This window comes from Monopterus albus, unplaced genomic scaffold (assembly GCF_001952655.1).
Source record: "Monopterus albus unplaced genomic scaffold, M_albus_1.0 scaffold41.1, whole genome shotgun sequence".
In the NCBI taxonomy this organism is placed as follows: Eukaryota; Metazoa; Chordata; class Actinopteri; order Synbranchiformes; family Synbranchidae; genus Monopterus; species Monopterus albus.
The window spans coordinates 4258323-4269938 of record NW_018127921.1 but is presented as its reverse complement, the minus strand read 5'-3'; the positions used below and the strand labels follow the sequence as shown (position 1 = coordinate 4269938).

The 11616-nt window shown below is 39.3% G+C and overlaps 1 protein-coding gene across 2 annotated transcripts in view; it reads left to right on the top strand.

Moving 5' to 3' along the window:
- Window positions 1-1379: 1379 nt before the first annotated feature.
- LOC109959821 (round spermatid basic protein 1-like) overlaps window positions 1380-11616 on the top strand; it is a 50602-nt gene continuing 40365 nt past the window's right edge. Inside the window, exons 1-2 of one of the 2 annotated variants that reach the window (XM_020599500.1) lie at window positions 1381-2102; window positions 8462-8602. In XM_020599500.1, the coding sequence (XP_020455156.1) occupies window positions 1463-2102; window positions 8462-8602 (781 nt within the window). In that variant the 5' untranslated portion in view covers window positions 1381-1462. Of the gene's footprint in view, window positions 2103-8461; window positions 8603-11616 lie in introns of both variants that reach the window. The other variant, XM_020599501.1, reaches the window with a different exon arrangement.

Genomic DNA, 11616 nt, shown 5'->3' with positions numbered 1-11616 from the left:
CTTATAAATAGGCCAGTCTGTGTGCAGTAGCAGCATACTGCACTACTGTTTGAGGAAAATGAAACCTGTGACAGCTTTGTTTGAAAGCCTGAAGCATACATTGTATTTGAGCAGATTCATTTTAGGTATATTGTTTTATACAGTAGATTCTAGAGGAGTTACTTGCTCAATACACACTTAAACACACATGGTGTTCTCCAGTGTTACTACACACACAAACATCGGACTTTTGTTTCTGTATTGCATCATACAATAATCTTGACACAGTGTGTACAGTCACTTGTAACTATACAACTCACCTCGTGCAGCCACTAATCATGTTTGGTAGTCAGGGCTGGCTGTGACACACTGATAGGCCTTGAACTGAGAGCTCCGCCAATCAGTCTGAGTGATGAAAATGTTTTCAACTTAGTAAATATAGCTGGAGGATGTGATCTGTGTGTGAGAGTGATAAGCTCATCCTCTTGTGATGATTATGTGAAAGATGGCAAGTTTATCCTGTTGATGGGAACCTTTCAATTTCAACAAACACACATCCCATCTCCTCAACCAATTTAAAATTTCCCCCTTATTTTATATAAATGTAGACTTTTTTGTTTTTGTTTTAGATTGTTGCTTAGGCAAAACAAGAAATCTGCTCTATCACCTTGGACTCTGGGATGTTGTGGTGCATATGTTTTAGTATTTTATACAGTAAAGAACCAATCAATTATTAAAGAAATAATTTACAGGTTCTATGATAGAATAACACTGCCTTTCTAAAGGTTGTCTGTATTTTATTTAGTCTATTTGAAGCAGAAAAAACAAATATTTTTTCAGAAAGTTAGTACAAAATGAACTAAAACGTTTAACATGTTAAAACAAGATTTTGAGACCAAGTCCATCTACAGGACCAGGGCTAAGAATGCTGGAGGACACATCAGACTTGGTGTTCTTCATTCATGGGTGGATAACTGAGAGGCCTATGGAGTCTGTATGAAGTGACCATTAACATTTCTTTATAGAAAGCCAATCAACGATAAGTGGATGCAAAATGAGTAAAAACAAATTCAAAACAGCCACAAAGATGCAAAATAAGCACAAGAATATCCAAAACAAACGCATGTCTGTGGTGCAAATTTGTGAAAAAACTGGAATTAATGAAATTATTGAGATATGATATGGAGTATACCCGAAGCTTTGCTAGGTTGGTAATCCAGTCCTATATACTGACGTAAGTTTTCTTTGTCTTTTTTACTCGTTATTTCACGAAATCCATTAACAGTAGGCTACACTCAGATCCTAATCACCGCCACTAGTTTGTCTACCTGTCAATCAAGCCTTAATCCCGCCTCTGTGCCCATCTGTCAGTCAAATGTCTGCCCCGCCCCCTCAGCGCCTGGCTGCACGTCGCACAAAAAAAAAAAAAATAGCAGCGGCAGTCGTTCAGGAAGAGAGTAAATAGAGAGGGAGAAGAGTTAAGATGGCTGACTCGCAGGGCTCCGTTCACCTCAGTGGAAATGCTGCTACTGCGGTACCCTCGCCGCTCACCTCTACCAAAAGCCCGCTCATTAAGCAGACCGAGGCGAAGGGAGCACCTGACTGCCATTCTCAGACTTCCCGAAATTTCACCCAGCCGCCGCCCAAGAAGGTCCGAGTCGAGGAGAGGAGCGTTAAACCCAAGAAACTCAACAGGGAAGGCGGAGTGGGAGGCAACGGTGGCGGCAAAGAGAAACTCCAGCAGCCCACGAAGCAGCAGAGTTATGGCAGCAGCACGGGTTTGTGGAGCTTAAGCCAGGTTAAAACGAGCAGCAGCAATCCTCCGGTTCTTCCTACCGGTGGTTTGCAGCCACCGACAAACACACACAAAGTCTTCAAACAGAGCGATTTCTTCCTCCACAAAGCGCCTTCCTCCTCCAAACCCAGTAAACAGAGTAAAGATGAGCAGCGAGAGAGGGAGAAGGGGAAAGGATGCGGAGAAGAGGAAAAGAAACAAAAACTGTTGGTGACCTTCGGCTCCGAGAGTAACATTAACGCTAGTAACAACAACAACAATATCAGCAGGTTTAACAACATTTCTGCAGTGAAGAGGGAAAATGGAGAGGTTATGTTGCCACCCAAAGGTAGGCCACCATAGTGTGTTTTTCTTGGGTTGAATTTGTTACTTTAATGATTCGTGAAGTTGTACTTGTTTATTATAACAAGAGTTTTGCCTTTTTACACTTACTAGGCCCATTGTAGATTCAGCCACCTGGGACATGAACATGTGGCCAATGTGTTTGCAGTTGTCTGCCTTCTAATATGTCTGGACAGTCCTGCTTTTGGAATAGTTACTGTTTAAAATGCGCCCTTAAACGTTGTACAAGATCCACTAGGATTCTTGAGGGTTGCACGAATTCCAATGTTTTCGCACGGGAAAATGTTTATGTCGAGTTTAGTGGCTATAAAACCTAGTTTAGTCTGTCTCTACGTAGGCGTTGGGCCGAGGCCGCGTATCTGTTTTCAGATTTAGCTATATTGAGCACAGATGTTTACCACACATCCATGGTAGCAGCAGCAGCTTGGCCCTGTGAGGGTAAGTATTAATGTTATTGTAAAATGCTTGTTTGTTTATACATTTTGCTCAAACGTATGGCGACGTTTTGAAGTGTAAAGGTAACTAGCAGTAGTTCTTACAAATAGCGCTTGCTAGCTAGCATCATGCACTCTGCAGGTGAAGTTAAGTCGCAGTTGCACGTATGGCTAGTGCATGCATACATTAGCTAGTTTTCTCACAATAACGTCATTCATCTTACATGGAGCAGAAACAACCTGAATGGTTTAAGTTAGACGTGCTAAAGTGGCCGCTTGCCAATATCACTCAATCGTCCCCTAAACCAAGAACACGCCTTATGTTAATGTATAGATTTGACCTTTGAGTAAATAGCTGGAGAGAACTAACAGCTAAAAGGAATCTAAAATAACAACAACAACAAAACGCAACCACGTGTGGTTACCTTATCCAGGTAAATTTAAACAGTGTAATGAAATACGTCTATGAAATCCCACGTTAATTTAGCGCCACTATATGTGCCATAAAATTTTTGCATTACAAAATTTTGCTGTAAATAATACTAAATACGTTTAACTATTTTTCATCTTAAATAATTTGACCTAATGTCTTGTTTTACTTTTTTAATCATCAGTTTGGTCAAGGAGTGTTGGTGCAACTTTCTTCTTCCCTGATGAAGAGGCAGACGACATCCATCCATCATCTTTGGAAATAATCATTTTGTGTGGTTTTATCTCACACCAAAACAATAAGAGGAGGATGGGGGCTTCTACACCAGTTTGGACGTGTGTACAGGATGCACAAAGTAAAGTTTTTTTGTTTGTTTGTTTGTTTGTTTTATAGACTCATTAGTTATTATACACCGATCAGCCATAACATTATGGCCACCTGCCCAATGCTGTGTACATGGGAATCAATATGTCAGTTGGTTGTGTATGCATCTTCTGTGAATCTGTTGGTTTCCACAGTTGGACTGTCAGGAAGAGCACAAATGTGTCTACCATTCAGTGAAAAACCTGTGTAAAAAGAGTGAAAACTGTGCACATGAGGACAAGTTGGAGAATATTTTAGATGAATTTCAATAGTCTCCCCACTTCAGGTGTGATATTACCACTCTAGCCAACTAATATTTCTCTTCATAGAGCCAAATGTACAGTATTTCTCATTTTCAGCCATTTAACATAGAAACAAAATGGAATTTCTTGAAAAGGATCAAAGAAATTTAGATGTTACCAGTTTACTGTTTGTCCTACTTTAGACCACTTTTGGTGCTAGCCACTGTAGACTGGGTACACCCAATAAGACTTGCATTTTTTTGAGAAGCTCTGATCTGGACATAGCCCTTGTCAAAGTCACTCAGATCATTGGCTTGCTCATTTTTCTTGTTTCCAACACAGCTTTAAGGACTGAATGTTCACTTCTGCCTAATATACCCCACATGTTGACAGGTGTCATTGTAATGAGATAATTAGCATTATTCAGGTAACCTGTCAGTTGTCAGATATTATGGCTGATCAGTGTTTAAAAACAATGAAGCTTAGAGTACAATATGTAAGTAACCTGCAAATATGCAACACTTGGTTTGTGTTTTAGCTCACCATATTTCTGTGTACATTTTGATAATTTTTTTGTGCATTATAGTAATAGTAGTACTAATAGTAAGATCTGTGAAGGAACTAGTGCTTTCACAAATGTGAGAATAAATCTGCACCATGTGTTATTCTACTGATTCATTTGTATTTTGTTAATAAAGCTCTTGTTTAATTATTGTTAACCGGGATCCATAAGATTTTATAGTGTTTAAAATAGATTTCTTTCAGTGTAGCTTATCTGCAACTCCCCCCTTTATGCTGGCTCTACAGGTCAAGGACATCTTGAATCCAGAACTGAGGGAGGAGATTGTAATGTTACTTCAACAGATGGTGTTGGAACAGGGAGGTTAAAGAGCACAAAATCTGTGGTTTTTGTGAGAAAACCAAGATCCCATCAAGCCACCATGTCAGCGACTAACCACAGACCTGAGGACTAAACATGTCTCCCATTTGTGTCAGAACCAAATGTACCCCAGTCTTAAGTTTATTTTGCTAAGCTAAACTTTTTTTTTTTTTTTAGAATCCTAATGGAAAAGAGGTTTACATTTTAAAATACTGAAACATTCACAAATCACCAGGTCCACTTAGGCTTTTTTTACTGTTGAATATTTTCAGAGGTAATGTAAACAGAACATGTATGCAATAAATTTTCTATAATTTTCAGTTCTTCTCATTGAGATGTCTTGTTGAATAATGAGGAAACGGAAAGCAAACGCACGTCATGGCAAGTCTTCAGAAAGGGTTTTAATTAATGTACTTTATGCAAAGATTTCCCATATGCAATAATTATTTGTAACAACAATAACAGTAATGCCAATGTATACGCTCCTGTAAACCTTGCAAATATTTGTATAAAAATGTTTACCTTTTTAAAAGAACATAAAGCTTTGATAAAATCCACTAGAATGTAGACGTGAGTAAATTTTAATCTCAGAGATACCTAGAAAGCAGGCTTTTGGAGTTGAGTAAATCACTTATTTAAGAGAGTCCTTTAATAGGATTTGAAAATATGTATGCTTGTTGTTTGTGCCCTGGTATTTACGCCTGCAGTTTTCCAAATACTCTGATAAGTACAAATATGTCACGCACATCAGACTCGACACAGCTGCCTGCTCTCTCTACCCGGAAAAAGTACCATCAACCAAGTTGTCGGTATTCAAAAATGTGCAAGAGGTACAAGTGGCAACAACTTTACTGTATAGGTTACTAGCAAAAAAATGGGTTCTCCCTTGTTAGGGATTGTTTAAATACACAATCTCCTGGTGGCCTGCTGCCTAATAGTCATAAGTGAGACTGCGTGTGTCATTCTCATTTGTGTAGGCTATTTGCCATTACACTTTGTTGCAAAACTATGTTTCCCATGATTCACTTCAGAGGACCAACCATAAGCAGAAGAAAGCAGAACAAAGGTTTATTATTATTTAAAAAAAAATTTAAATAATCACAAACACATCCTGACTAAGTTCTCGGGGAATAACTGCCTTGACTTTGCCAGCAATAATACTGAAACTGACACGAAAGACTCGTGAGGTGAAGAGCAAACGGCATCAGTCACGATGGCACCAAAATGATTTCAGTACTTCAGTTTGATCAGCTAGCTTTTGTCGTCAGTTAGTGTTGCTAACTGGCCCAATGGAGCCTAACGTTAGTTATTTTCCACAAAAATGTTTATTAACATAGTTTTCAAATTCCTACTTTAAAATAACTTCTGGTTAACTTTAACATTCCTAGAAATACATATTTTGTCAAGTTTGGACCTAGAAGTTCATGGATATTACTGTGAATAATTAAATATCAGTTATGCATTTTGCCTACCTAAATGAAGGAGTCAAGTTGCTGTGCTTAGAGGGGGGTTTCTGAGGAATGGGGGTGAACCATTAGTGGCGGTTGCTCTCTGAACTTGTATTTAAGGAACATGTATATTAAAATATATTTTAATATATAGACAGTCACTGTGGATCATTGCAATTTTATAGCAGGGCAGCAGTTAGCCAGTTACATAAGTGGTCACTGCACAGTGGAGCATAAGCCCACTCTCCTCCCAGTCCCAGACGAAGGCTTTGCAAGCCATTTTTGTCAGTATTGTGTTGAATTGTGTTCCCTTGTCGAGTTTCCCCTTAGAAACTTAGTGTCCTAACCTTATCCTAGCCCTGATCACTGATAGGGGTGCTAAGGGAAACAGTGTTTAACGGGGGATGGGGAGATCTGGGTGGAAGGAAAACACTTTGATGCAATACCAGTATTTTGCAGTCAATTCCTTGCAGTTTTTTTAAAAATTGTGCAACTTGACATTGACCAGCCGTGGCATGGTCTGACATGACTTTAATAATCTGGCAATAGATCTGAGTTAATCCTGCATCGGCAGCTTCCTGTAAAGCTAAATGGATGTTTTGAATCCTGTTTTGCCCCCCACCAGCCAGCTCACACTGTTTCATCATTTTACAGAATTTAGTTTACATAGTACTTAAAATAGTTTATCAACATTCTGGTCATTTTTCCTATTAACTGACAGGATCTAGTATGAGAGGGACAACTACCTGCATGTTGTGAAGAAAAAGTCAGCTAAAATTCAAATGCATAAGTGTTTATATAAGTACTGCTACTTAAAAGAGTCTATGTAACTCTAATTCTTCTACCACTCTACCGCTTTTTTTTTTTTTTTTTACTTTCAAAGCATTTTGTCCTTTGATCCTGCAAACAGCGAGTCCAACCCAGCTGTGTTCACTTTCTCACTCCCCACGTCCACACGAGAGTGAACAGCTTCCTTTTCAAAATGGATCTGACAGAGTTCAAAGAAAAAAGTTCTTTGGAAAGGAAAAAGAAAAAAAAATTTGCCTACTGTGGGGCTACTGTGGAAAACAGGGTTTTTAAAATGTCTTTGAGAAATTATGAAAGGAGGCAAGGAATAAAAGATTAGATAGAGTAGAGAAGAGTAGGTACTTTATTGATCCCACAGTGGGGAAATTTTTGTGTTACAGCAGCAATAGAGAACAATCATAACACCATAAGCACAGACCCCACCATAAGAACAGAACTTCATAAAAACAAGGAAAAGAACACAAGGACACAACTGATGTAACTTGCTGCCACTCTGCGCATGCGTACGTAAGTACGTAGTAACAAAGAACACTTGGTTTTAAAATAAAAAGTTACATAAAGGCAACAAAGCATTAAAACCCATACACACAAGGATTATGAAAGTAGCGTCATCGGAACATTACTTTTTACACAGCACAAATAAGCAAATCAAAGGCACCTAAAAACAGGGCAAAGCGGCACTGGAGAGAATCAGGAACAGCAGTAGAGACTAAACAACAGGCATTAGCACTACAGTAGATCCAGAGTTTTATTGCTCTTTGTGTGGAAGGGTGGCGGGGCGGGGCGAGGGGTGTTTAATGTCCTCGAGATGGGGATTTGGGCCTGCCAGTATTGTCTCCGCTGCCGAGCCACCGTGTTTTGCGTGCAGCAGAGCCGGCCTGGGGATTTGTGAAGAACCGTCACCACAGACCACAGATCCAGGACTCTCGATGAAGCATGGAGGGCCGCTCTTTCCGTACCCTCGTTGCAGCTCTGCCAGCATGGCTAGCTTGTCCATTCATCTTGGGAGGGGAGCGGACCGATGGCGAACATGGCCCATACCTCCGTAGATACAATGAAAGTTATTGTAAGAAATACGAGGTTTGTCTGAGCTCAGCTGCAGATGAGAGATGCTGATCTACAGAATAAATGATTGTCAGTGCACACACAGTTGGACCTGCCTTGCCTTTTGGAAAGCACTCCAGAAACTGAATAGATGTGTGTGACTGTATATTTACATTTTAAAATGACACTCTCATAAACAGTGATTTGTAGTAAGTGTTGCATTTGGGTGTTCTCCAGTACTTTGACTTGAACGATTCTTGCAACATTGGAGAAACACTGGAAGAGGAAATAAAATGAGTCAAAAAGCATGAAAGCATTTTAGCATTGTTAAGACCAGAGCATACTGAAACTAGTACAGGCAGAAAATGGGAGAGGGGGGTTTGGGGGTAGAAGTGTAAGGTGTAGTTTGATGAGAGGTTATGAGTGAAGTTGCAGAGACTGCTGCAGTGTTAAAGGGAATTGGAAGGTCATTACACTGCTAAGGAAACATGACATGAGGCTGTGTTGGGAAGGGAAAGCCAAAAGGACCAGCAAGATTAAAGAACAGTTGAGGCTGATGGTCAAGGTGAAGCACATGGCAAAGGTTCACTTAAGAGGTTAGGGAAGTAAATTGAAGTGAAGTGCATTTGTGAGGAAAAACTGAACGCTAATGTGTTTTTCTCACTGAGACCTAAAACCTGCCTCTCTGCTTGCACAGAGCATTCCAACAAGGCAAAAGAGAGCTACAGAGAGGAGAGGGAGAAGAAGAAAGTGATAGACCGAGAGAGAGAAAAGGAGAAGCACAAAGTGATGAACGAGATCAAGAGGGAGAATGGAGAAGTGAAGCAGCCCATTAAAGGTTGGTGGGAATACGCGTGTGCATACCAAGTGATTTATGCAGAGCATTTATTTGTTTGGGCCATGAAATGTTAGAAAATAGTAATAAATGGTAGGCAGTGTGGTAAAAAAATTCCATAATGATAATTCTTAAATTTAGAATGTGTGAACTGTAATGAAACTGGGTCAAACCTCTTGGACACCAGCTATCAGTACACAGCAGCATTGGAAGCATTTAGTTTTCACTCCAATTAGAAAATACATACAGGCCAGACTCATCACAGATATCTCACAGGGTTGCACTCAGATACATAGATGATGTTTTGACATGTATAAGTGCACCCTGTTGGGCCTCAGCATGTATTATAGCTCAGTAGAGGCCCACTGAAAAACCTGCTGCTAAGGTAACCAAACATATATGGTGCTGGCCCACTTTCACAGGGTACAGTAAATCCTTATATTTGTAATGTACAAGCAGCATACCGAACTGCTCGACATCACAGTGGGTTCTGGAAAAGTGCAAATATTGTGTAGTTGCGATAAAAGGTCCTGTATAGCCCAGTTTCTGTGTGGTGGGAGAACTCAAGTGTGACAGCGGATGGAAGGAGTGTTTTTGTTTGAGAATTTGATCCCTGGCATTCGACTGACCTTTGCCACTGTGCTGCTCCCCACATGGAGAAGTTGGACATAGGGTTTATTTAGTTTGACCTTCTGCCACTGTGCGTTTGTGTGTGCACTGATTGTGCATCTGGTAGTCAGGATTGCAACAGGAGAAACTGACACACAAGCTAGGCCACCATAGCCTACCTGTGTTTCTAGTAGGGGTGGGAACGTTTACAAATTTATATAAACGGGTACTGGCAGATGGTATGTACAGATGTAGGTAGCCCACTCCAGGTTGTGAATTAAAGTGTCTTCTGAGGTGTGTGGGGTCAATGATAACAGATACTGCCGAGATTTTGGTCAAGTTGGAAAGATTCTAAGTTCTTTGATCAAAAAGTCATAAGTGAAATGTTAAAACACACATGATGCATTTTACAAACGTAGTTGGGTAGACTACAAGCTACAGCCAAATTTTCATCAGAATGGGCTGGAGATGGTCCATGCACACTTGTCTCAGCCTGCTGGACATAGAGACCATCTTGTGCAGCACGGAGGACGGCTTGTTTTGATTAAGCTTAAGTTGTAGCTTGTTGTCTGGTTTACTTTGGCTGGAGGGAGACATCGTTTGTGTTTGAATATGCGAATAATTTTGCTGCAGAGCGGAGATACGCAGTCGTTGAGAATCACTAAAATCCTTGTACAATAATTAGTTTACACATGGGTACACAAAACATATGAAAGCAGCTTATGAGCTATGATGAATAATACATAGGCTGCACATGTCCTGATCAGCATCTTACAGGCATTTCTGAAAGCAGGTAAAGTCAGTCTGTGCACTGCTGTCATGAGGTAGGCTTTGATCCCCTGCAGGGGTGTGTGATATTGTAGCTATTTGATGCTTCTTTGGGCAATAGGGTGAAAATATCTTAATTCTTGGATGAAGTTACAAAATGTTTTGACTTGCCTTCCCTCCACCCCCACCGCTCAAACTGTTATTTAACCTTCAGCCTTTCACGCACTGGTAGACCTACCTTCCAGAGGTTTGATGTTACAAGATGGAAAACTGAACATGAAACCCAGCAAAAGATTAAAAGCAGGCCAAAACAGTATAACAAAAATTTTACTAATATAACTAGAGAAATGCATTTCCTGTTGAAAATGCGTGTGGATGCTAATAAAAGCAAGTGTGTGACTGTAGAAATATTTGTGGAAAAAAAGAAAAAGGTTGTAGTAAGCTGTATTTATAGAGCACCTGGAGCCAGCATAGAAAAATTTAATGACTGGATGGAGGAGAACTATTTGACAATAAGTCATAAATTAATGTTCATATGTGGTGACTTCAATATAGATTTGTTAAATCCTAACAAGCACACAGGAACGGAGGAGTTTATTAACACATTACATAGATGCAGTTTATACCCAAAAATTACAAAACCAAGTAGATTAACAAACCAGCATGCAACACTAATAGATAATATATTTACCAATGTTATTGACAGCAAAATGACAAGTGGATTACTTATAAATGATATTAGTGATCATTTACCTGTATTTTTGGTTTATGACTGCCATTTTAGAAAAGAGAGGCCAAAAACAAATCTGTTCTATAGGAGGGTAATTAATGAACAAGCTGTAAGGAGGCTTAAGAAGGACTTAGCGGGGCAGGACTGGAAAGCAATTTACAGAGAGGAAGACTTAGACAAAGCATATGAACAATTTTAAAATATATTTAAGGAAGTATATGACAGGAACTGTCCTCGTAAGCAGTATAAAAACAAAAGGAATTACAGTGGGAAACCGTGGATGAGTAAGGGATTACAGAATGCATGTAAAAAGAAGAATGCGTTATATAAGGAATTCATAAAGGACAGATCAAAGAAGGCGGAAGAAAAATATAAGTCATATAAGAACAAATTAATTGAGATTTTGAGGAGATGTAAGAAACTATATTACTCTAAAGTATTAGAGGATAATAAAAATAACATGAGAGGTACTTGGAATATATTAAATAAATTGATTAGAAACAGTTCCAGCAAGAGTAACTACCCTCAATATTTTATGGATAATGATACACCGGTTAATAGATTGGAGGATGTAGTAGATAAGTTTAATAGGTTCTTTGTGAATGTTGGTCCTGGTTTAGCAAGAAGCATTTGTACAGATGATACATCCGTCACTATAAATAATAATAATACAATCGAAAGGAACATGAGTTCTATGTTTTTGAAGCCCATAGTTGAAAAGGAAATTATAGAGATAGTGAATAAATGTGGTAACAAAACATCTAGTGATAGTGATGGCATCACTATGACAACTGTTAAATGGGTAATTGAGGGGATATGCAAACCATTAACCCATATGTTTAACATGTCGCTTCGACTTAGGCAGTTCCCCAATAATATGACAATAGCAACAGTTATTCCACTGTATAAA